Source organism: Ovis canadensis, chromosome X, assembly GCF_042477335.2.
Source record: "Ovis canadensis isolate MfBH-ARS-UI-01 breed Bighorn chromosome X, ARS-UI_OviCan_v2, whole genome shotgun sequence".
Taxonomy (NCBI): Eukaryota; Metazoa; Chordata; class Mammalia; order Artiodactyla; family Bovidae; genus Ovis; species Ovis canadensis.
In genome coordinates, this window is record NC_091727.1 from 129,945,331 (window position 1) to 129,969,455 (window position 24,125).

At 47.7% G+C, this 24,125-nt stretch overlaps 1 protein-coding gene across 1 annotated transcript in view; it reads right to left on the minus strand.

Moving 5' to 3' along the window:
• The window catches only part of FRMPD3 (FERM and PDZ domain containing 3), a 62,142-nt gene that overhangs the window by 23,924 nt on the left and 14,093 nt on the right, over window positions 1-24,125 (minus strand). Inside the window, exons 4-11 of the mRNA XM_070290964.1 lie at window positions 20,523-20,627; window positions 15,719-15,826; window positions 12,724-12,855; window positions 10,648-10,767; window positions 7,062-7,198; window positions 6,636-6,762; window positions 4,455-4,544; window positions 2,235-2,414 (exon numbers count right to left, since the gene is read on the minus strand). Coding sequence (XP_070147065.1) covers window positions 2,235-2,414; window positions 4,455-4,544; window positions 6,636-6,762; window positions 7,062-7,198; window positions 10,648-10,767; window positions 12,724-12,855; window positions 15,719-15,826; window positions 20,523-20,627 — 999 coding nt within the window. The remainder of the gene's footprint in view (window positions 1-2,234; window positions 2,415-4,454; window positions 4,545-6,635; window positions 6,763-7,061; window positions 7,199-10,647; window positions 10,768-12,723; window positions 12,856-15,718; window positions 15,827-20,522; window positions 20,628-24,125) is intronic.

The following is a 24,125-nucleotide window of genomic DNA, read 5'->3' on the forward strand; positions in this document are numbered from 1 at the left end:
GATCCAGCTTCAAACACTCTCCTGTGGGAAGCAAGTTCTGGTTAACCCCTTCCTCTTCTTTTGTTCCAGATTCCACACCACACTTAACCACAAAATTGACTTCATATGAACTTTTCCTCAATGCTGTTTTGCATTGGCAAAAATAACAGGTTGCATTTGTTGAGTACTTACTCTGTGTCAGACAGTGTCCTAAGACATTTTACCTCATTTTCTCATTTAATCCTGAATGACGACCTTTGGAGACAGGCACTCCATTTTGCAGTTGAGGAAATCAGTGTTCAGAAAGGTTAAGACACTTTCTCAAGGCCACACAGCTAGGAAGTGGCAGAGCTGAGATTTGAACCTGGTCCGTCTGATTCCAGAGGTCCATACATGTTCTGATGTGGTATGATTAAGGCAGATCATGTGCCTTTGTGAGTCTCCCCCAAAAGAGCGTGACCCCTCCTGGGTGGCATTCATGCCCACAACTGTGGCCAGATCACTCCTAGAAATGAGAGGAGGGTTCCTCACTCAGGCAACACCCAGCAACTCTGCTGGGGCTGGTTCCTCCCAGAACCACAGATGCAGAGGTCAGTGGTTCTCAAACTTGACTGTACTACAGAATCACCAGGGAACTGAAAAAGAAAGAAATCCTGATGCTCAGGCTGCAGCCTGACCAATTAAATCACAAACTCTGGAAACAGGGTTCAGTCATCTGTATTTAAAAAAAAAAAACTCTAAAGGAAATTCTGTTGTGTAGCCAATGTTGAGAATCACTCGCCAAACAGAGGAGACTCAGTTGGAAACCCGTTTCTCAGTTTTAAACCCTTTTAATTTCTCAGGAAGCCATATCTTCCCTGTATGTCTTGTCTTTCCTCCCCCACTTCCCTGTCTGTTTGGCTTTTCACCCAACAACATCTGAGGAGGGCAGCAATCATTGGTCGAGGCCACAAGCCAATTAAATACCAGCTCCAGGAAGGTTCCTAAACCAATGGAAAGCCTGTGAATCACAGGTGGAAAAAATTAACATATTAAAGCTTCCTGGGTTTCACAAAGACAAAAATAAATAATTTGCTCTTTTAGAAACAGCAAACATTCCACCTCTTAATCTGCTAACAATATCCCCCCCCTGGGAAATCCTTTAAGATTAAGAAAGGAAACTTGCACCTCCTCTAACAGCTTCCGCCAGCTGGCAGGCAGGCCTGCCCCCCATCCACACTGGTCACTGGGTGTTCAAACAGGAGAGCCATAGAGAGGGGCGGCTGATCACGGCTGCCAGATTCTGTACAGGCGACAGCTGCTTGCCAGTCAGAAGGAGCTGATCTACGGGAAAGGTTGTAAGATCCTAGAAGAACTTGACTCTGGAAGGTGAAATGGGGACGAAGCTCTGCCTGCTCCCTTTCCCCCAGGACCCCTTGGTTCTGTCCATACACTCAGACACTCCTCTCCTCCATGAATCCAAGTGTGTCCACATATGGCACCCAACTGGTGTGCACACATCCCTTCAGCCTCAGGGGAAGCCAGGGGGGCCTGGGGAGGCCAGAGTCCCAGGGGCTGGTCCATTTACCCCAATTCCTCACATGAATATCAAGTCCTATGTGTGCTGTGACATGAGAAGGATTGGGAAGAGATGGCCTGGGGGTAATTCCAAGTTCCCCAATCTCTGTGCCCATTGCTAAAAACCTCTCACGGGCAGATTAGACACTTTCTAGCCTTCCCTAGCATGGGCTGACCTTAATAGGGGGTCAAGGGCCTCCCTGGCGGCTCAGTGGTAAAGAACCTGCCTGCCAATGCAGGAGACTCCAGTTGAATCTCTGATCTGGGAAGATCCCACAACTGCTGAGCCTGTACTCTTGAGTCCAGAAGCTGCAACTACTGTGCCCTAGAGCCCATGTTCCACAATGAGAGGCAATGAGGAGCCCGTGCACCAAAACGAAGAGTAGCCCCCACTCATCGCAACTAGAGGAAAGCCCATGCAGGAAAGCCCGTGCAGCAGTGAAGACCCAGTACAGCCCGTAAATAAATAAATACACCAAAATTTTAATTGCAAAGGTGATTTTAAAAAAATGAGGTCAAGATAGCATGTCCCAGAGGGTTCAAAAGAAGAAGAAAGATAAGCCCCCAAAGGCCCAGGATCTGAACCACTTCAGAATCACTGAACCTCACCTCATGGGCTAAAACTGTTTGTCAAGTTTACTTCTTCCTCTCTTCCCCAGGCCTGTTCCTGGGAAGGAACCCCTCGAAGCTGGACTTACCTTGGCATCCATGATGCTGGTCTCCACCCGGGCCACGCCCTGGTTCTCCCGGAACAGCTGGATCTTGCTGATCTTGCTGAACTCGGACAGCACAGTGGTGAGGTTGGTTTTGAGGTCAATAACATGGCTGATGCCGTGACGGGGTCCCACCAGGAGGGTGGTGGCTGACTGCTTCTCATCCTGGGGCCCCAGCGTGGTGCACAGCATTCGCAGAAAGAAGGGCAGAGGAAGTGGGGCAGAAGAGGTGGAAGACGGAAAGAGAAAACAGGCATTGGACTGATTCTGCTGGGAGATCTGGAAATATCTGGAGCTCAGGGTCAGGGCAAGAAGGCAAACTCGAGGGGAAAATAGTCTGGGATGCCCCTGTTCCCAGGACAGGGCCCTGGATCGTTGGTCTAAATGGACACATTAGCTTCAGTAGCAGGGAGAGTGAAGTGGGCAGCAACAGGGCTAGTTCTAGCAAAATCATCAAATAGGTGAGGTCTGTTTTGGTGCCTTTGAAGTGCCCTTGTCCTACTAAACCCCAGAGATTTTCCCATTGGTTGCCTTGGGCCACTCAAGGCTCCCGTGGTGCTCTGTCTGAACAGGTGGCATCCTGTGTTTGGTCTTTACCCTCCCCCCCAACAGCCTGCACTTCTCACCTGGCGCTAAAAGCTAAACTGACAAAGTAGCCTGGAGGGGGATCTCCCTCCCTAAGAAGCTATTTGCCCTCTATAATAGGCACTATGGGCTTCCCCAGTTGACTCAACAGTAAAGAATCCACCTGCAATGCAGGAGATATGGGTTCGACCCGTGGGTCAGGAAGATCCCCCTGGGGAAGGGAATGGCAACCCACTCCAGTACTTTTGTCTGGGAAATCCCATGGACAGAGGAGCCTGGTGGGCTACAGTCTATTGGGTCGAAAGAGTCGGACACAACTAAGTGCACACACACGTAATAGGGACCACAGTAGTCTCACCCCAGAGGAATGATCTATAAGAATTTCAGCAGTGGACTTCCTAGGACCCTCAAATCCCAGTACATAAATGGTCACCTCTGTGCCTGAGGGACTGGATTCCCTTAAGTGGTCCTGACAGGCCCCTTGGTGCTATCAAGCCTGAGCCCTCTGCCGGCCCATTCCCTGGCATTGGCATCACCCCAAGGAACCTCTTCCATCTGTTCTAGACACTTTGATAAGTGGCTTTCCGTCAGTGTGCCCCATGAGCATGACAGCGTGTTCCCCAGAGCATGACAAACACCTGGATCCAGTAAGCAAATGATTTGAATTTCCTTTCACGGAAACACACGAGGGTAAACTAGCCTGGGGCACAGTCTTAGGGGGACCACTTATGCCCTACCTCAGAGGAGCATTCCTATACTGAAGGCCCTGGGTGGGGCTGGTGCAAGGGGCATCCAGGCTGGGGGATTGAGGGAATATGGGTAAGAACAATGAAATAGGGTAGGGGTTGGCAAATTCTGGCCCACAGGCCAAATCCAGTCCTCTGCTAATTTTTGTCCAACCCACGAACTGAGAATGGTTTTGTACATTCTTAAATGGTTGGAAACAATTCCAAAGAACCATATTTTGTGACACATAAAAATCATATGAAATTCACGTTTCAGTGTCCGTAAACAAAGAGCTATTGGAACAGAGCCAGGCCCGTTTGTTTAGGCTTTGTTGACGGCCATTCTTGTGCCACAATGGCAGGGCTGAGTGCTTGCGACAGGGACCCCTGTGGCCTGCCTGCCAAGCCTAGGCAATTCACTTATCTGGCCCTTTACAAAAAAAGTTTGCTGACCCCTGAAACTGAGAAAAGGAGGCACAAAAGAGCCTGGAGGGATACTGAAAATAAATATTGTCTCCTCCTTTACATTTTATTTTTTGGCTGCACCACATGGCCTGTGGGATCTTAGTTCCCCAACCAGGGATTGAACCCAGGGCCTTGGCAGCAACAGCACCATGTTCTAACCACTGGACTTCCAGGGAATTCCCAAAAGTTTTTACATTTTACTTCATTTATTTATTCATTTTTTTTGCCTCCTACTTTAACCATTTTACCAGAGGTGGGACCAGAACACCACAGGGCCCAATAGGGAAAAGGAAGAATGGGAGGGAAGTCTTTTAGAAATATTCACTGACAGGGAATGCCACCCAAAAGATCTAATGGAGTCCCTTCTGTCCCCCCAACCCAAGGACAAGTGCCCCTAAAGAGCTCCCACCCTCTCACTGGCCTCACTTACCAGGCCCACAGTGTTGAACAAAACACCCGTGAACGTTGGAAGTTCATTCAGAATTCGAAGATACTGGAGTTTGGCCTGAATTGCAGAGCCCTGTGGAAACAACCCACCCAGAAGTGTGAGAAACTTGAAGTGCAGAGGAAAGGCAAACCCATGTTTTCAGGAAGGAGGCTCAACAGTTTTGGATAGGCACTAGTCAGACCAGTCAGCAAGCCCCAATGCGGGACCTTTGGGAGAAAAATCACAGGAAGGTTCCAGTTTGGACAGCTCTTGCCAGACTTTAGCATCCCACCTCCCTTCCAAAACCCTCCTGCTACCTCCAGGTCCTCATTCCTGAAGAACTGAGCTTACTCATTTTGTTCCTGGGTTAATCTCAATGCATTTCCCCAACTTCAACACCCCATGACATCTATACTTCTCTCCTGAGATCCTTGATGACCACTAGGTGCTGGCCATCCCCAACTCGATACCTTTATCCTGAGCACTCCTAACTCCCCACCCTGCTCTTCCTCTGGCAGAAAAATTTCCAGCAGTGGTCCAGGCATTCCCTGGGCATTCAGGCCAGAAACCTGCGAGTCACCAAGTCATCTTGATTCTACCTCTTAACTCCCTCTCCACCCTACATCCCTCTTCTCTTGCTCCATGGTCATTGCCTCAAGGTCTGCCATTTGCACATGGCAGCCAGGTTACTTTCAGTACCAACACTCATTTCCCTTCACATCTTCAGTGAGAGGGAGCAGCCTAAAACTTAAATCACATCAGCTGCCCAATTAAACCCTTTGATGGCTCTCTGCTGCCTACAGGATGAAGGATAATCCCTTTTCACAGCACACGAGGCCCTCCACGAACAGGTTCCTGCCAACCTCTCTGGCCTCTTCTCTTGCTTGCACCCTACCCAGGAAGGTTTCTTGAACCTTCTCTACTGGTTTATGTCAGATTTCTCTGCCTGGGGATGTTCCTCCCTGCAACTCGTCTAGACAAACTCCTATCTGTCCTTTAAGACCTATCTCTGGCATTGGATGGCATCACCAACTCAAGGACAGGGAGGGCTGGCATGCTGCAGTCCATGGGATCTCAGAGTCGGACACAACTGAGAGACTGAACAACTGGCATCAAATGCACCAATTCCTGGCCTTTTCTATCTCCTTCAGGCTGGGCTGGCTGTTTCTCCTCTAAGCTTCCAGGGAACCTGCATGGGTTGGATTTGTGACTGCCTCTGGTTTTCCCATCAGCCTATGCTTGACTCAGGGCAGAGACTCGGCTGGCTTTCTTCATCTTTATGTCTCCAGCCCAAGTGCTGGGGGGGGGGGGCGGGAGGGGGGCGGCGGTGCTCAAAAATAATGTTTGCTGAGGAGATGGTTAGGAGCCCTGAAACTCTCCACTGGGAAGAAAACAATCTGATTAAATATGCGCAGCAAGGTAGGAATGGCTTAACTCTCTGGGGAAATTTGCATCTTAAAAGAGAAGCTAGTTGGGCATGCAGGGAATGGGTGCGATATAAGAGGGCAACTGCGTCTGTGTCTCCATCTGCGTGTGGATTCTGGGGCCTCTCACCACTGCCTCTTAGGAGGCAAATGGACTGAGCCTTAGAAGTCAGAGAAGGGCCTTCGGGGCTGGGGAGGCAGGGAGTGGGAGTCCCTCAGAGGGCACCCCAGAAAGGGAAGGAAAGTACAGCAGTGACCTGAGCCCTCAAAGTGACCTGGAGTGCCCAGCAGTGATCTGGAGTCCTGTTATCCAGCTCAGACCTTGTCCCATGGGGCTGGGCTTTTATCTCCCTGTACCAGGACTAATGAACTAGAAAGCTAATGGAGGACAGAGTAGTCGTTTCCACGGGAAATGTGTCTCCTCAGGGTTCGGGGCTTGTCCACACGACAGGTGCTTCAGCAACAATGACTAAATCAGTGAAACAACCCAAGAATTTTTTCTGCCTGCATCTTGGTCCCTTTGCTTTGTGGATCCTGGGCTTTCCCAGTGACTTGCCACTGAGCTGTCTCTGGGGGAGGCTCAGGCTTAGGGAAAAATCCTCTCCACAATCATCGTCCATATCTGGTCAAGCTGGATGTGTATCCAGGTCAAAAACAGTGGGGAGAGTCCCCAGAAGACCAGACTTGCTGGGAAACCACGCAGGAGTCCCCCAGTGCCACTAGTGCCCCAGCAGGGGGCCCCGGGGCCGACTCTGGATACCTTGGTGCCACTGGAAGGATGTGTTTGGTGTGCCTTCAGCTGCTGAGAGAGAGATTTCCGGAGGGTCTTTTCTTTGATGCCCTGTAGGAGGGAGGGGGGAAGAAAGGGTTCCAGGCCCCACTCCTTCCTAAAAGCAGAAGAAAAGTAGGAAATTAGAGAGACAAAGTGAGACAGGAAAGGAATATGGCAAGATAGAAACGGACTGAAATCGGAGACAGAGGTGGAGGAATGGAGACTAGGGAAGACAGGAGGCAGACAAGTAGAAGCTGGAGCTCAAGGGCATCTTGGTCTAGGGGTTGTGAGGAAGTCCGGTTCTCACTCTCATCCAAGGCCCATGGTCCTGAAAAGCATAGCACAGCTCAACCACTGTACCTTCTCCCTGCGTAGCTATGTGCCCCCCTCCTGAAGGGCCCTGGCACAACTCACTCCACATTCTTGAGTGAGATCTTCTGACTAGGTCGAGTAGCTGAGACAGTGATATAGATGTGGAGGGCAGCAAGGCCCAAAAGCATCTCCGGCTTGGGGTCCATTCCAAAGCGTTCTCGGATGACATCGTTCCGACTCTGCAAGAGAGGGCAGTCCAACCCATCAGTTAGAGATCTTTCAGCCACTGCACCACGGACTCCCTTACATCCCAGAAGAGAATCCTGGTGTCAGTAAGCATCCCAGATCAAAGGGAAGAGGAAGGTTCTGCCCTTTGGGGAAGAGACACTATTTGCTTCATTCAGCAGGTAGTTGACTGCCCCCTTCTCAGTGCCAGGTACACACAATGGCAAGGCACAAACAGGTAGAATGTCTAGGGCATTACAGAAGTGAGACGTGGCACTACTCCCCTTCTTTCCTCCTGTTCCAAAAGACCTTTCTGCCTTTCTGCCTATACTCACCACTGTTCACCCCCAGCCATCTGAGGCTCCTCTACCAGTTCAGATAAGAACAAAATAAGAGAGGCACTGGGAGGGATTCTCTATAGGGCTCTGGCCCAGAAGCCCACAGTGAGAGACGGATGGCAGGCATGGGGCGGATATTCTTTTCCTTGGTGTCTGAAGATCAAAAGCAATAATGAGTCAGTCTTCCCTATGCTATCCTAAAAAGGATCTCCTGGAATTAATGGCCAAAGGTAAGACAACCCTCAGACCCTGAAGGTCAGAATCCCAGCTATCAAGGATCAGCCTAGGTTAGACCAGTTGCCCACTGTGTTGAGGTGGAACCAGAATAAGCTAAGAGACTAGAGAGCCACAGTGGTATCACTACAGCAGAGGAGAGAGTGTAAAAGGAATGCTTCATCAATGATCATCTATGTAGAAAATCCAACAGAATCAACACAAAAATCTACTAGAACTAATGAGTTAACAAGGTTGCAGGATATAATCAATATTTCAGTATCAACATAATCAATATACAAAGCCAACCATATTTCTACATGTTTGCAACCATCAGAAAGTAAAATTGAAAATCAAAACCATTTATAATAGCATCAAAAACATGAAATTATTAAGGACAATCTGTCAAAACATGTGAAAGACCTATACACTGAAAAGTACAAAACCCTGTTGAGAAAAATTAGAGAAGACCTTAAGAAATATAGAAATGTACTGTCTTCATGGGTTGGAAGATTCAAACCAATGTATAGATTCAACACAATCTCGATCAGAAGCACAGCAGGTTTGAGATAGAAACTAACAAGCTAATTCTAAAATTCACACACAAATGCAAAGGTCCTAGAATGGCCAAAACAGTTTTGAAAAAGAACAAATTTGGAGGACAAACACTACCTGATTTTAAGACTTGTTAAAAAGCTTCAGTAATCAATAAAAATGATAATAATCAATAAAAAGCCTCAGCAATCAAAAAAGTGTGATGGTAGCATAAAGATCAACAAGCAGATCAACAGAATAGAATAGAGACTTCAGAAATGCCCCACACATATACAGACAACTGCTTTTTCACATAGGCACAAAGGCAACTAATGGGAAGAAAGGCTGCTCTTTTTTAATAAATGGTCTGGAACAATTGGATATCCATATGGAAAAAAAAAGAAATTTGATCAATGCTTTGTACCACATACTAAAGTTAACTCAAAATGGATCATAGACCTAAACGCAGAGCCTAAAATGATAATGCTTTTAGAAAAAAACAATAGCAAAATCTTTGTGAACTTGGGCTCAGCAAAGATTTCTTAAATATGACACCATAAGCACAATCCATAAAATAAACCAAATTGACAAATTGGACTTCATCAAAATTCAAACTTCTGCTCTGTGAAAGACACTGTTTAGAGACTGGGATGAAATAATTGCAAATAACACATCCAATAAACAACTTGTATCTAGAATACACAAATAACTTTGAAAACTCCGTAATAAGTAAACAAACAACCCCAACTTAAAAAGTGGGCAAAAGATTTGAATAGATACTTCACCAAAAGAGATGCATGATGACAAACAGGCACATGAAAAGGTGTTCAACATCATTAGTCATTAGGGAAATGCAAATGAAAACCAGAATGAGATACTTCTATACGCTATTAGAATGATGGAAATTTAAAAATACTGCCAAGTGCTGATGAGGGTGTAGAGAAACTGGGACTCTAGCACATGCCTGGTGTGAATGTAAAATGGCACGGCCACCTTGGAAAACAGTATTGGAATTCCTTCCAGAAATTAAGGAAAGATAGATCTACCATATGATCAAGTCATTCCATTCTCTGGTATTCACCCAAGAGAAAAGAAAGCATATATCATACAAAGACTTGTATATGAATGCTCATAGAACCTTTATTTGTAGTAGCCAAAACCAGACAACCCAAATATCCATCAGCAGGTGGACTGGTTAACAAATTTTTGTATATCCATACCATAGAACAGTAGTCAACAATAAAAGGGAATGAATTACTGATACACACAGCAACATGAGTGGGCCTCAAAATCATGCTGAGTGAAAGAAGCAAGATCAAAATAAGTGTTTATACTGTATGATTTCGTTCCTATCAAACTCTAGAAAATGCAAACTAATCTACAGTGACAGAGAGCAGGTCAGTGGCTGCCTGGGGATGGGGGTATGGATTACAGAGGAGACTGAGGAGACTTTTGGGGGTGTTGGATGTGTTTAATATCTTGATTGTGGTGATGGCTTCATGGATATAAACATATGTCAAAACTTATCAAATTGAAAAAAAAAAAAACTTATCAAATTGTCATTTTAAATATGTGCAGTTTGCTATGTGTCAATTAGACCTCACTAAACCTATCTTCAGTATAAAAAGGGAATACAGCTGAACACATCATCATAAAGGGGAAAGGCAAGGTGGACAAGATCTTGTCACGAAATGCCAAAATACCTGAACCAAACATCCATCTCTGCACCCAGCAAACATTCATTCATCCTTCAAGGCTAAGAGCATGCATCTATCCCTTCCACTGTGAAGCCTTCACTATGCCTCACCCAGGAAGAGTTGGCAAATTGCTTCCTGAGTACCCCTACTGACATTGTACCCTGCCATCCTCATACTGCCTGTCACACTGTCTTGTATTTATTTGTGCACATGTCTGTCTGAGCTCTAGCAATCTGTGACAGTTTTTTGATCATTTTGATTGCCAGCACCTAGCACAGGGCCTGGCCCAGAGTAAGTGCTTCACAAATGTTTCTGGATGAACTGATTTGAGAACTGTCTCCTTATTGGAGCTTAGAACTGAGGAGTGGGACCTCCTAGTACCCAAATGCACTTGTTAAACCAGGGTATCCTGTGAAGATGCCAGAGTTACCAGGGTTGCTTCCTCCTGAAAGTTGATGGGATCTGTCTAGACAAATAGACAAACAGACTGGTGCCCCAGACAGCCCAAGTTGCCAGGCCAACCAACTTGACCATGCCCTACCTACCATGGTAGCCAAAAAGGAAAGAGCTACCTGAAGGTTGGTAAAATTTACAGAGCGACCTCATTGTGACAGCAGAGCAGCCTGCCTGCTTGTTTGTCCATTGATCTGTTTGTCTGTGTATCCCAAAACCCGATTCTACCTGGATGTACAGGTACTCGAAAGCAGCAGGATCCCGACGCAGCAGCTCCACGGGGTCTTTGGGAAAGAAGCTTATCCGGAAGAGGCATTTCATTCCATGATAGTGTGTCCGCTGCACTACCTGAATCCCGGAAGTGAGAGGTGGGAGGAAAAGAGATTGGGAATCAGTGGCTGGGGTGGCAGGAGCGTGCTCAGGGCCCCCTGGGCAGAGCTAGGTGCTATTTCCTACTCTGTCTTCTGCCTGGCTGATTCCAATTACCCTTGGGGAAAGTGATGAGGAGCCGAGTCTTTTTTTGCCCTTCTGACCCAAAGCGATTAGAATTTTTCAAACCACTGATCCATGACTTGGTTTTTATCAACAACCCAAGGCCCAAGACACAAGGTAGGAAGAAAGGGCTCCCGGCAACTTCTCTGACTCTTCTGGCTGTGGGGCCTTTGCCTTGCAGAGGGGCTCAGCCTCTGGCAGAGGAAGTTGCTGATGAGCAACCAAATCAAGGACTTAAAATCCTATTTGGAGGTATAGCTGAAACAAGCTGGCAATATACCAGTAACTGCTGAAGCTGAGATGGGTAATGCGGATTCGTTATCCAATTCCTTCTACTTTGGTGTATGTTTGAGATTTTTTTTTTATAATAAAAATGCTTAAAAATCCCCATTTGGAACAAGAGACCAATTGGATCCATAAGCTCCCCTGATGAGCAGGGAGGTGATTAGGCCTCCATCCAGGCAGGACATCCACCTTTTTTCCTTCATAGGTGGGAACCTAAGTCTCTGGACTACATTTGGCTGAGAACTACCCTTGAAGAATTCCTCTCTTAAATCCTTTCATTTTGGTGTGTCTAATTTAAGCTTTTGCTTTGCTTCCTTTAGACATTTCTTTCTGGCCGTCCCTCTCCAACTCCTTCTCTCCCTCTCTGAGAATATTCTTTTTTTAAAGCAAATGAGAAATTCTTTCTTTCTTTGGCCATGCCATGTGGCATGTGGGATCTTAGTTCCCTGACCAAGGATCGAACCCATGTCCCCTGCATTGGGAGAACAGACTCTTAAGCACTGGACCACCAGGGAAGTCTGCACTTCCTGGGAATACTGATTGGCCCTGGTTGCCTGTCTTCCTCTTTGTGGTGAATCACCATTAGTGAAACGTTATCCAGCAATCCTGGATTTCACTGGCTTTTTTCCATAGGCTGGGAAGATAAGACACTTTCTCCTACTCCACTTTGGAACTTGGCATGGGTGTCACATGGGTGACACACTGTCCATTCTTGGCTTCACTCAGCCCCTCCCCAGTCCACATGTGTCGGCCTCGGGGGTTTCACTAGACTCTACTCGCGGACACTTCCATATTACAGCCCTAATCTGAAGGCTGAATGTCCTCTCGGAGGCGGAAAAGTCTAGCAGGCAGGGACTCCATGAGATGGTGGAGTTGACACTGCTCTTCAGCTCAGCCTTCCACACAATGAATTGCCACTCCATGCCTTCCCTACTAGTGACCACCAAGACCAACAACCGTCATGCCTTTTTTAGGTTACAAGAGACATTTTACAGAATTTATTCATTTATTTATTTTGGCTGAGCTGAGTGGCTTGTGGGATCTTAGTTCCCCAAGCAGGGATTGAACCTGGGCCCTCAGAAGTGAAAACACAGGGAGTACTAACCACTGGACCACCAGGGAATTCCCAAGAGACATTTTCTTTAAAATTTTTTTTGGCTATGGACCATTTTTAAAGTCTCTATTGAATTTGTTACAATATGCTTCTATTATGTTCTGTTTTTATTTTATTTTATTTTTTTTTGGCCATGAGGCATGTGGGATCTTAGCTCCTTGACCAGGGATCAAACCCATACCCCCTATATTGGAAGGTGAAGTCTTAACCTCTAGACTTCCAGGAAAGTCCCCCAAGGGACATTTTTAAAGGCCTCTGTGGGTGGTTGGGACAGACCTTGATTGAGAACTGGGACTTCTAGGAGCTGGCTGAGCAAATCATGATGAATTTTCCAGTAAGAGATTGCCTGGTGGCCTCTTGTCTACTAGAGGCCACTTGCAAAGCTATGAAGCTGTGACAGAGGAATTACTTACATAAGCCAGGGGCTGCTTGTCCTGGAGAAGCAGGAACTTGTGGTTCTGTTCTGGTCCGGCATACTCAAGGACAAGAGCAAAGTGCTCAATGTACCTCAGGGAAAGCCGGTCCTGTAATGTCACCATCACATCCTGTAAAGACAAAAGAGCCTTGAGAGAGAGATCCAAAGACAAAAGAGCCTTGAGAGAGAGATCCCTTCCAGCTCTAAGATACCTTCTGCACCCAACATGGCAGAAGGGGACTGAACATCAAGAGAGTCCTGGGGAGAAGGCTGAGGGTGGGAAAGTGGGCCAGACAGAGCCACTGGCCTTCAGGGTGGCCCAGGTGCAGGGCTCCAGGATGAGGAGAGTGACCTAGGAGTGTTGCTCAGAGGCCTGGGCCCTGGAGAACACAGAAGGGGTGAAGGGAGGTCTTCCTAAACTTGGCTGGTCCACGTAGACGGCAAAAGAAGGTCCTGGCCCTTCCTCCCCCTCCCCCCTCCATTCAACCAATGATCTCCTGAGCCTGTCCTTAGTGCCATGTGTGGTGTGGGTTCTTCCCTCAGCTTCTCATGTAAATGAGGATGTTCCCTCTGGTTTGTCCAGCAACTCTTTACTTAGGAATCAACAAAAGCCAAGGCCACAATTACATGATTTCAAAGGTACATGGCTTCTGGATTCATAATCTAAATTGAATGACTTGCAGTTACTGGCAAAATATTCATCTCTGTCACCGGCTTTTAGAGATGATCAATTTAGCAACTTGAAAAATGTGTCCGTGCAGAGGAACAACATCACATGTTCTATGTACAGTCAGGAATCTGACGACTTCCAAGCTCCATCTGCTCTGCTGCCCTCCTTTTAATATTAGGGTGTCTGGAACAGATCTGTGGGGGCTGCCCACATGTCAGTTCTGACACTTCCCATCTATCTGCTGTGACTTCGGCATACACCGGCCTCTAACATGTGTGTTCCTAGAGTCAGTGTGGCTCAAGCCTCCAAGGGCCAGAGAGAAGCAGACTTGGGAATGCAAAGCTCCCTTCTAGCCAGGGTTGCCAAACAAGCCCCTCCTCAGTGAACACTGAAAGCCGGTTTGCTATTCAAATGCTAGGCTGGAAACTGGCGGGTACTTGAGAGTGTCTCTTTGTATTATGCAAGTAGTCACAGAGGCCCCAGTGTTGCTGGAGTGCTGGCACGGACAAATGAGGTCGTCTTTGCTGTTCAGCTGCAGTGGGACTGTGGATGGCCAAGCTGGTGATTGCCAAATTGTGTTACAAGTGTAATGGCCCCTGTGCCAGGCTGTCTATTCACTCAGGTACCTCTCCGGGACAAGTGGCTTGGCAGCCTGTCCAAGTTCCAATGAACAGCCAGTGCACCCTGAAGTCAGGGTATGGTCACCAGCCAGGGGCCGCCATTGTTTTGGAAAGCTGGGGCTACCTGGAAGCACCGATGGTGGTGCCATTGTGAGGGGAGAAGCTACTCAGGCAAAAGAGAGTGGTAAATGCTCCAGTGTGGGAACAGATCAACAATGGCCATACCAGTCCATGATGTAACACACAGGAAGATTCTGACACACATAGACCCACTTTTTGGACTTGGACTTGGGAGGGCACTTGGACATCACTGGGAGGCTTAGTTTTAATGTCTGTCCCATAGATGGAAGCCTTCAACAGTCAAGAGACCACCTCAGGACAGCTTTGGGAATGTGTTTCAGTCCTAGGTTCCCTGGGGAATCCACCCAGGCCTAAGCCATCCAAAGAAACTCTCGGTTCAATCAACACAGGTTAAATAAAGCCCAGAGTTTTGCAACTCGGCTGCTACTAGCACTTTGGACAGGACAATTCTTCATCATTTGGGGACTATTCCATTTCTTGTAGGACACTTGGCATCTCTGACCCTGAGACACTAAATGCCAGTAGCACGCCAAACCATGGGGATGACCCCCCATACCCTCAGACATTCCCAAAAACTACCTGGGAGGGGGCAATGCTGACCCAGGCTGAGAATCGCTGGCAAAGGCAATTCTGAACACCTGGTAACTCCTCTTAGGGAAAGTTTCCTGGCCCACAGCTTGCTTTAGTATAGGGTTGTATTGGTCCCAGCAGGGGTACCTCAGGAGAGCCCTGGGCCAAGTGGGTTTTCTGGGCAGGTGCTGTAGCTGCCTGGCAGTCTTGTTCAGTCACTAAGTCATATCTGACTCTTGTGACTCCATGGACTGCAGCCTGCCAGGCTCTGGGAAGCATTAACTGCATGGAAACATTCACTCTGAGGATGGCATTCTCTTTCTGGAGAGAATCCAGAAGCAGCAGGAACAGATATTTCTGTCCCAAAGCAGAGTAGATCCTGGTGGCTAATGGTATATGCCTCTCCTCCTCAGGACTAAGGGAATCACTACAACTTCCAGATGCCTGGCTGAGCTGTTAAGAATCAAAGCTCTTTAGTTGCTCTTCCTGTGAAAGGAATAGCCAAAGGGACTGTTGGTGGACTTTTTTCAATCTTGGTTCAGTGCTTAAGAGCTGGTTGTTATTTAAAAAGCAAGGCATGGCTGAGCTAATCTCCTGAGAGGTGGTTTGTTGATTTCTGTGTGTAAATTTGCATAGGTGTTATTGTATCAATACAAATCACTTTTGCTTTATAAATGGTTTAATGATCATCACACTCCTTAGCTCCTAAAAGTCATGAGGGACACAGAGTAACATGACACAAAGCAGTTTGTTAACAGATGTGTGCACACACGCATGCCTACACACATCCACGCACATGTACCTGTATGCACACACACACACATTTACGATCACTAGCACACAGTTGGGCAGGCAACTTTCCCCCACCACAGTCATTCAAGGACTGTACGTTTTTACAACCGGGTACTTCCGGGAGCAGGAGGTCAAAGACCAAGAGCACCTTGCTCTGGCAGTGAGCAGCTCTGTGCAGACTCAGAGGAACTCTGAGACCAGCAGCTGTATGTGCTCCAGAGAGTACAGTACCAACCCGCGAGAGGAGACTTTGGGGGTACCTTAACAGTAGTCCGGCCATCAAATGTGAACGATTTGATCTGCCCATTTTCTAAGAAAACCTTCAGGACATTGGGGATGAGGAGGAGAGCTTCTTTCTTCATCATTTTCTGTGAAAGGACAAGGAGGGGGCTCATTTAGGAGGAGGGAAGTGGAAAGGAAGAGAAAGGAGTGAGTGAAGGAGAGGGAGCCAAAGGCGTGGAAGGACAGAGAGACAGACGAAAGAACTGATCAAAGATAACATTACACAGAGACCAAAAGCAAATTCTCCAAGAAGACAATGGGCCATATCCAAAGCTCACCCTTCATTTGATGTCACAGCACACCCACGGTCTACTGTGGCTCAAAGCTCCACAGCTCAGAGGGGGCTTGGCCAATAGAGACCACCACACACTGAAGGGCTGATGGGAGGTCTTAGGAGCCCACCTCACTCACCGGCTCCTATCTCCTGCCTCCTTCCTTTCCACCGGGCCCTTCATACATTGAGATCACTTCCATGCCTTTGCCCTGCCAGTCTCCCTCCATCCAAGCACCTTAGGTCTTCTCTGACCTAGTCCATGCCTACTTCTCCAGTCATGTCTTATCATTCCTGGTACCCACACTGTTTTTTCATACCTGTACACCTCTAGTAACTCATCATTTGAGGACTGCCTCACTCCCCGAAGGACATTTAGCATCTCTGACTCTGAGACACTAAATGCAATAACAAGCCAAATCATTGGGATGACCCCAAACACCCTCCAGATATTCCCAAAAGCTCTCTGAGAATGGGCAGTACTGACCCTGATTGAGAACCACTTGCAAAGCCCAGTTTTGAACACCTGACAACTCCTTAAAGCTTTCTTGGCTTAGGCATTTCTGTATTTATAGAGTGGTTCATGTTAGGTTCTTGATAAACCTTTATTAAATAAAGACTGTTCCCTCTGCCTCCCTCTTTTGATACCTGGAAAACTCCTACTCATCCTTCAAAACCCAGCTTAAATATGAATTCTGTAAAGCCTGTCTAATATCATCAGGTACTTGAACCTGGTGTTCCCACGTTGTTCCTTTAGCAACTTATACACACCTATCAGTTGTTGTTCAGTCGCTAAGTCATGTCCAACTCTTTGCCACCCCATGGACTACAGCATGCCAGACCTCCTTGTCCTTCACACACCTCTCTAAGTGCTCTTAAGTATTTTCTTATGCATTCATTTTTTTATTATTTTTTTTATCTTTTGGCCACAATGTGTGGCATGTGGGATCTTAGTTCCTTGACTAGGGATTGAAACCACATCCCCTGCATTGGCCGCATGGAGTCTTAACCACTAGACTGCCAGGGAAGTCCCAGTGCTCTTTTTGAAGAATGTGTGTCTTTTGTAACCAAACAGTTAACGCAGCACTGTGACTATGTCCTATTCAATCTTTGTGGCCCTGACATTGAGCAGAGTTCCCAGCACACAGATGGTGCTCAATAAATGGCTGCTGAACATATGAGCAGGAGGTGCTTAATATGTGCTTATTGATTAGACTCATTATGGAAATCCAACCATTTCCTTGGGCCAACATCATCAGTTCTAGAGGACCTGAAAAGCTGCCTCAGATGTGCAGTGTCCTGAATTCTCTGAGCCTCTGCTAAACACTCAGCACTATATTAAGCCTCATGGGGGTACAGCAAAAGCAGAGGACCAGGGTCTAGCCTTATACTGTTTTAAAAAAATTATTTATTTATGGCTGTGCTGGGGTTTTGTTGCTGTAAGCAGCCTTTCTCTAGTTGCTGGTGAGCAGGGGCTACTCTCTAGTTGTGGTGGCTTCTCTTGTTGCAGAGTATGGGCTCAGTAGTGGGATGTAGGATCTTCCCTGACCAAGGATTCTTAACCACTAGACCACCAGGGAACTCCAAGCCTTACACTCTTACAGTGACGTGGCACACACATGATCGACTAGAGAACAATAAAACCAAAACAAACCAAAAGGTATAAGTTAAGGTCTCCTAGATGAGGTGAATTGCATTTTGATTGTAAAGGAGATGGCAGGCGTGGACTATCAGAGAAGCCAGACAAGAACAGTCCAGATCTAGGGACTGTCATGGACAAGTACAAAAACATAAAGCAAGTCCTCTTGGGTCAGGGTGTGGTAGAAGGGGAGGTGGCACTGTTGTGACATCAGGTCATTTCCTGATGGAATCAAGCCACAATGGGGAGTGATGGGATCTAAAGTTGGAAAAGTGACTCCCTGGTTTTCTCCCTGATCCCAAGATGCTTCGCTCCCATCAAGCCCAGAGGCCCCAGATTCCCAGGCTGATGACGCTCTGTGGTGGCAGGTTTTATTTAGCACACTGGTTTGGACTCAGATAATTACTTAATTGATTTTGCTTAAAAATAGAGTTGGCAAGGAATGCCCACAGGATTTATTTTTGTTCTTGTTGCTTAATAAAGTCTGGAACACCAAGAGAAAGGGATTCTGGAGTCATCTGGGCCTGGACACCCTGCCCCTGCCCCCCAGACCTAAACAATGGGGAGGCTGCTATGGTCCATGCTGGTGGCAGCGGTGGTGGAGGGGAGTGTTGTGAATTCGGGTCATTTCCTGAGCACAGCTAGGGTGGGAAGGTTGATGTCTCGGTCTCTCCCAAACGAGAGCCTCCCACCACCCGTGGTTAACCTGACCAGGAGCAATAGAACCTGGGGTGGGTTCTAGCCACTCTGGGGCATTTCTGTCTAGATTGGTCTGGAGTGGGGGCTTTCTTCTGCCTGTGGCTAGATGTGACATATGGAGAGGCGAGTCATGGTGGAGGGGAGAACACAAGGGAGACGAAGAAAGGGGAGGAAAAAAGGGGGGAAAGAATGGAAGGGGGAGGAGGGATACGATTCTTCACTGGGTGACCAGGCCTTGGTGGGTTTTTCTGTGATGTTGATAGTTCAGTTGGTAAAGAATCTGCCTGCAATGCAGGAGATCCCAGTTTGATTCCTGGGTTGGGAAGATCCGCTGGAGAAGGGATAGGCTACCCACTCCAGTATTCTTGGGCTTCCCTTGTGGCTCAGCTGGTAAAGAATCCACCTGCAATGTGGGAGACCTGGGTTCAATCCCTGGGTTGGGAAGATCCCCTGGAGAAGGGAAAGGCTACCCACTCTAGTATTCTGGCCTAGAGAATGCCATGGACTGTATAGTTCATAGGGTTGCAAAGCATTAGACATGACTGAGCGACTTTCACTTCACTGAGATGGGAGAAGCTGAACCTGTCTATCATGTGTGCTAAGTCTCTTCAGCCCTGTCTGACTCTTTGCGACCCTATGGACTGTAGCCCGCCAGGCTCCTCTGTCCATGGGATTCTCCAGGCAAGAAAACTGGAGTGTGTAGATCTTCCTGACCCAGGGATCAAACCATCTCTCTTATGTCTCCGGCACTGGCAGGCGGGCTCTTTACCACTAGCGCCACCTAGACTCTCCAAATTCAGGTCCCATTTTCTTTGGGTGTTCAGGGCTCAGGACACAAATGTACCCTTAGTGACTTGTACCTCAGCTGATACACAAGGACTCCACACAGCTCCCTTTCCTCTCTGTGGCTCCTGCTTCTCCTCAACCTCTTCTGCTGAGACTGACATGGAGCCCAGCCACCAATTATTCAGATGGCTTAGCCAGTGGGGCCCAGTTGTCCTTTGGGCTTCACAGTCTTCCTCAAATGGAGAGGGAGGAGGGCCTTGGCAGAGTTTGGGGATAAAGGTCAGGGAAATTGAGTCATAAGATATCTCTGACCTCTATCCATCCCGTCCTCTGGGTGGCTCTGCCTCAAAGAACTAGAGGGGTGCTGGTGCCCCACTGATTCTCCACTCAGGCTTGTCCTCCTGCCTTGTCTCAGCTGCAGCTGTGCTTCACTACAGAAATGCCATGGGCCTCCCGAGAGCCCAGTCCACGACAGCCTCGAAAGCACACAGCACCTGTTAGCGCTGCTGGCCTCCTCCCACCCGCGCCCGTGGGATATCACCAACTTCTGCCGACTCCTGGAGGACTTGGAGTTATCATCCATGGCCGCCTAATACGCATCTTTATGTGCTCTACCCGCCTCTTCTCATTTGCTTATCTGCAGCAGACAGCTCAGTTCATGTTAACCTCATAAGGCAGTGAGAAAGACACTGGGCTGGCCACGACCCCTCCAGACTGGCTGCTGCATGACATGGGTGGTCAAACACCACGTGCTCCTCAAAATCCCATCACTCAGCGGTGGATTCTATACTGTCTCAATCTGAGTCGCCTGTCCTCCCAACATCACTGAGAGGAATCCAGAGGCAGGGAACAGATATCTATTTTGCATCCCTTGTAGTGCTGGGAACACAGCAGGCATCTAATATTAATAAAAGTTCTGTGACTTAATGAAAGTCTATATCATTTCCCCTAGGCTGCTTCGCCCTTCACTGCCCAGTCTTCTCTAGTTGAGACCTGGAGTTGCAGGATCACTTCAACATGCTGAGGGCTCAATTTCGCCGCATCTTCAGAAAACCACTACTTCCTTTCTGTTTCTATCAAGTAGCCAAATGATGTTTATGGAGCACTTGTTCTGAGTACTGTGCTAGAGATGGAAATTTCTTGAAGTACCATGAGGCTTCTGAGTGAATAGATATGTATTCCTTCTCTCCACGATGCCCAGGGCTTCTCTGGATGCCACACACCCCTCACTCGCTCCCCACCCAGAGCCCCAAGGTCCCCCCTCTGACCCCTTCATAATGCTGTCCACTTTGAGGAGCAGCAGATGAGCAACTGGCCCAAAGGGCTACTTCGACAGCCTGGCTGACTCTGGCCAAGGGCTGAGGGGGGGAGGCAAAAGCTCACTTACTGCATCTGTTTCTCCAACTGCCACCTGCTCGGAAAACCGGACCTTCACAGGATTGGATCTCAGCTTGGCCTTCTTTGCCGCACTGATGAAGGCAGATCTGGGGGACTGGAAAAAACAGAGAGGGCTCATGAGTTCACCATACTTGGAGAAAACCTGACATTTGCTGCATGGAGTTAAGATGTCTCAGTACGGGTACCCCCCTTTGCCTTGTGGATCAATAAGCCAATAAATAAGTATTGATTCCCTACTAGGTGCAAGACAATGTGCTAAGTGCTTCCTTAGATGATTGGTATGTTCTGAGTAAGCTGGGCATGAATCGAATTTGAGTAAATTGAATCCCATTATTAATGCTCTAGGCCTAGGGGAGTTTGCAAAAATTCTTGGTAATAACGTACACTGAAATTTTATATATTTGGTTTCCTCAATGTGAGATATACCTAAATGGTGGTTTTTATTACATCTGAATATGAACATTGCAAAGGATTTATGGAAATAATCTTATTCATTTCAAAGATATGTCCTGCCCCTAGGAAGGAGGTTCATAGAAAATGTTATTTTAGATGCAGAAGAAAGGAGGCTTAGCACGCCAAAATGATTTATCCACAGTTTCTACACTATTCGACAGAAGAGATATTAGCAATTTTACCCAGGTGTCCTGGCTTCCTAGTTCTAGGCTTTCTACTACTTTGTTCATCCAACTCTGTAGAGACACTCAAACAATCAGCTAGGGTCTCTCGTTTTTGAAAACTCCCACAAATTCAGCAGGATGCATGGTTAGCAAATGCTGGAAACTGAGTCTTTCCTGGGTGCACTGTGGATTTGAGAAAACGCAGGAGTCCTAGTGAGGGGCACCCTCATGTCTCTGGGGCATTTATTCATTCGTGTAACAAATTTTGGGAGGGCCCACTCGGTGCCAAGCACTGTTCTACGTGACGAGGATCTAGCAGTGAATAAGATGGACAAAACTTTCTGGCCTCAAGGAGTGCCTATCCTAGCAGGGACAGACAGACAGACAAGAAATAGAGAAACACCTCTTAGGAGGCAAATAAGGGCTATGAGAACAAAATGAGCAGACTGAGGGACCACAGCACAAATTGAAGTCATGAGGGTGAGAGTGGTGGGGGTGTTATTTTAGACAAGACAGGCGGGGAAGACCTCTTTCAGGAGGTGACATTTAAGCACAAGTCTGAAGGAAGTGAGGGAGAGACAACCATCAGGATATCTGGAGAAAGAGCCTTCCAAACAGAAAGAACAACACAGTGTCTGAGGTGGGAGGAGGACTGGGGTGCATGAGGAACAGTCAGGAAGCCAAGTGTGGCCACAGGTGAGTGAGTGGGGAGCTGGGGGCTGCGTCAGGCAGGGCCTTGTGCGTCCATGCGTGCATGCTAAGTCATTCTGGTCATGTTCGACTCTGTGCGACCTTATGGACTGTAGCCTGCCAGGCTCTTCTCAGGCAAGAATATTGGCATGGGTTATCATGCCGTCTTCCAGGGGATCTTCCCAACCCAGGGATCAAACCTGCGTCTCTTATGTCTCCTGCATTGGCAGGCAGATTCTTTACCTCTAGTGCCACCTGGGAAGCCCAGGGCCTTTGTAAGTGGAAAAACTTTGGCTCTTGCTCCAGTGGAAGGCTTTGAACAGTTTCGCTCAGTCATGTCTGACTCTGTGTGACCCCATGGACTGTAGCCTGCCAGGCTCTCTGTCCATGGAATTCTCCAGGCAGGAATATTTGAGTGGGTTGCCATGCCCTTCTCGAGGGGATTTCCCTGACCCAGGGATTGAACCCAGGTCTCCCACATTTCAGGCAGATTCTTTACCATCTGAGCCACCAGGGAAGTCCTTTTCCTCATCTCAGTAGATGGCATCTCCAGTCTTCCAGTTGACTCCTTTCTTTTTCTCACCTCCCACAACTGATCCATCAACATAACTTCTTGGTGCTATCTTCAGAATCTAGCCAGAATCCACTCACTTGTCATCATAGCACCATTATTACCATCCTGGCGCAAGCCTCCATCATGTTTTAACTGTATTCTTGCAGGAGACTCCAAACTAGTCTCCCTCCTCCGGCCTCCAGTCTCTGGTACTATTTTCCACACAGCAGACAGAGGCGTCCTTTTTAAATGCAAGTCAGACCCTGTCTGTTCAAAACCTTCCAGTGGAACAAAATCCAAAGTTTTTGCCTTGGCTTACAAGGCCTGGACTTCCCAGGCAGCACTAGTGGTAAAGAATCTGCCTATCAATGCAGGAGACGTAAGAGACGCAGGTTCGATCCCTGGGTTGGGAAGATCCCCTGGAGTCAGACACGACTGAAATGACTTAGCATGCACACACGCACAAGGCCCTACCTGACGCAGCCCCCAGCTGCCTCTCTGAACAGGACCTCTCCAGTAAGGAAGGAGGAAATCAGGTTTGGGGCTCTTTCAAACCACCACCACTACCAGCCTTGCCACGCAGCCTGTGAGCCCTATAATCAAGCATTTCTTTGTGTTCCCAGACCTGAAGGGTCCCTGCCAGCTGGGAAGGCAATACATTAAGCAATTTTCTGCCATTAATGCTGTAGTTGAGATTCATTTACCAGATCAGCCACAGGAGGGCAGGGCCCTAAGATAAAGACACACCAGAAACAAACGTCCTCATCAGCTCTTGGGCCCTGGTCCCAGCTGTGTTCTCTTCCGGAGCCAACAATCTCATTCCCCACGGAGGGCAGATTGCAGAAAGCCACCTGTTCAACCCGAGTCCAGCCGAACCTCAGGCAGTGGGTCTCCGTCCTGGCTAGAGGGCAGAAACACCGGAAGGAGGAGCTTTACAAAGCACCAGTACCCAGTCCCCGCCCCCGATCAATGACATCAAATTCCTGAGGATAGGACCCAGGTATTAAGCTTCGAATGATTTCAAAATACAGCTAAGGTTGGGAACCACTGCACTAAAGCAATCTTAGACTTCTCATCCCGAGCCACAGGGACAATTTGTTGGCAGCAGACAATACAGCACAAGGAAATCCAGGGCTGGAGATGGTTGCAGAAAGTGATTATAGTATCGATTGTTCACAGGAGTCCAGGAATGCCTTTGTGTTACATAGCTTGGTGCTCAGATCCTGGGGGCGGGGGGTGTGGGGGCATGGGCTATGGCAGGAACAAGGGAAGGGGCGAGGCAGAAAGATCTGTAGTTCTGTTCAGGCAGCTCTGTTTGACTTGTCTCCACAGTAGTCCCATTTCCACTGGAGGTGCCAGACACAAGGTAGAGGAACTCTTTGTTCCACCCGACAGTCACCCTGTCTTTTCCCTGTGATCATCTGTCGTCCTCGACTATCCTCATGTACAGTGTGGAATGAGACATCTCTAGAGACCTGAATGGGCCATGTAGTCCGCCCTTCATTTTTACATAGGAAATGGAGCCCAGGGAAGAGGCTATGGTTTATTCAAAGTGTCAAAATAATTGAGTAGTGGAGCAAAACCCAGAACCTAGATTTTCTGAGTCTTGGATTAGCTATATAATCCCCTGCAGTGGACTGAAGCTGGAAGTCCATTCCTGGTCTTTTGTTCAATGGTCTGGTTCTATCTTGGTCCCAGTGAATGGATTTGTGCAAATAAAGAACCCTAACTG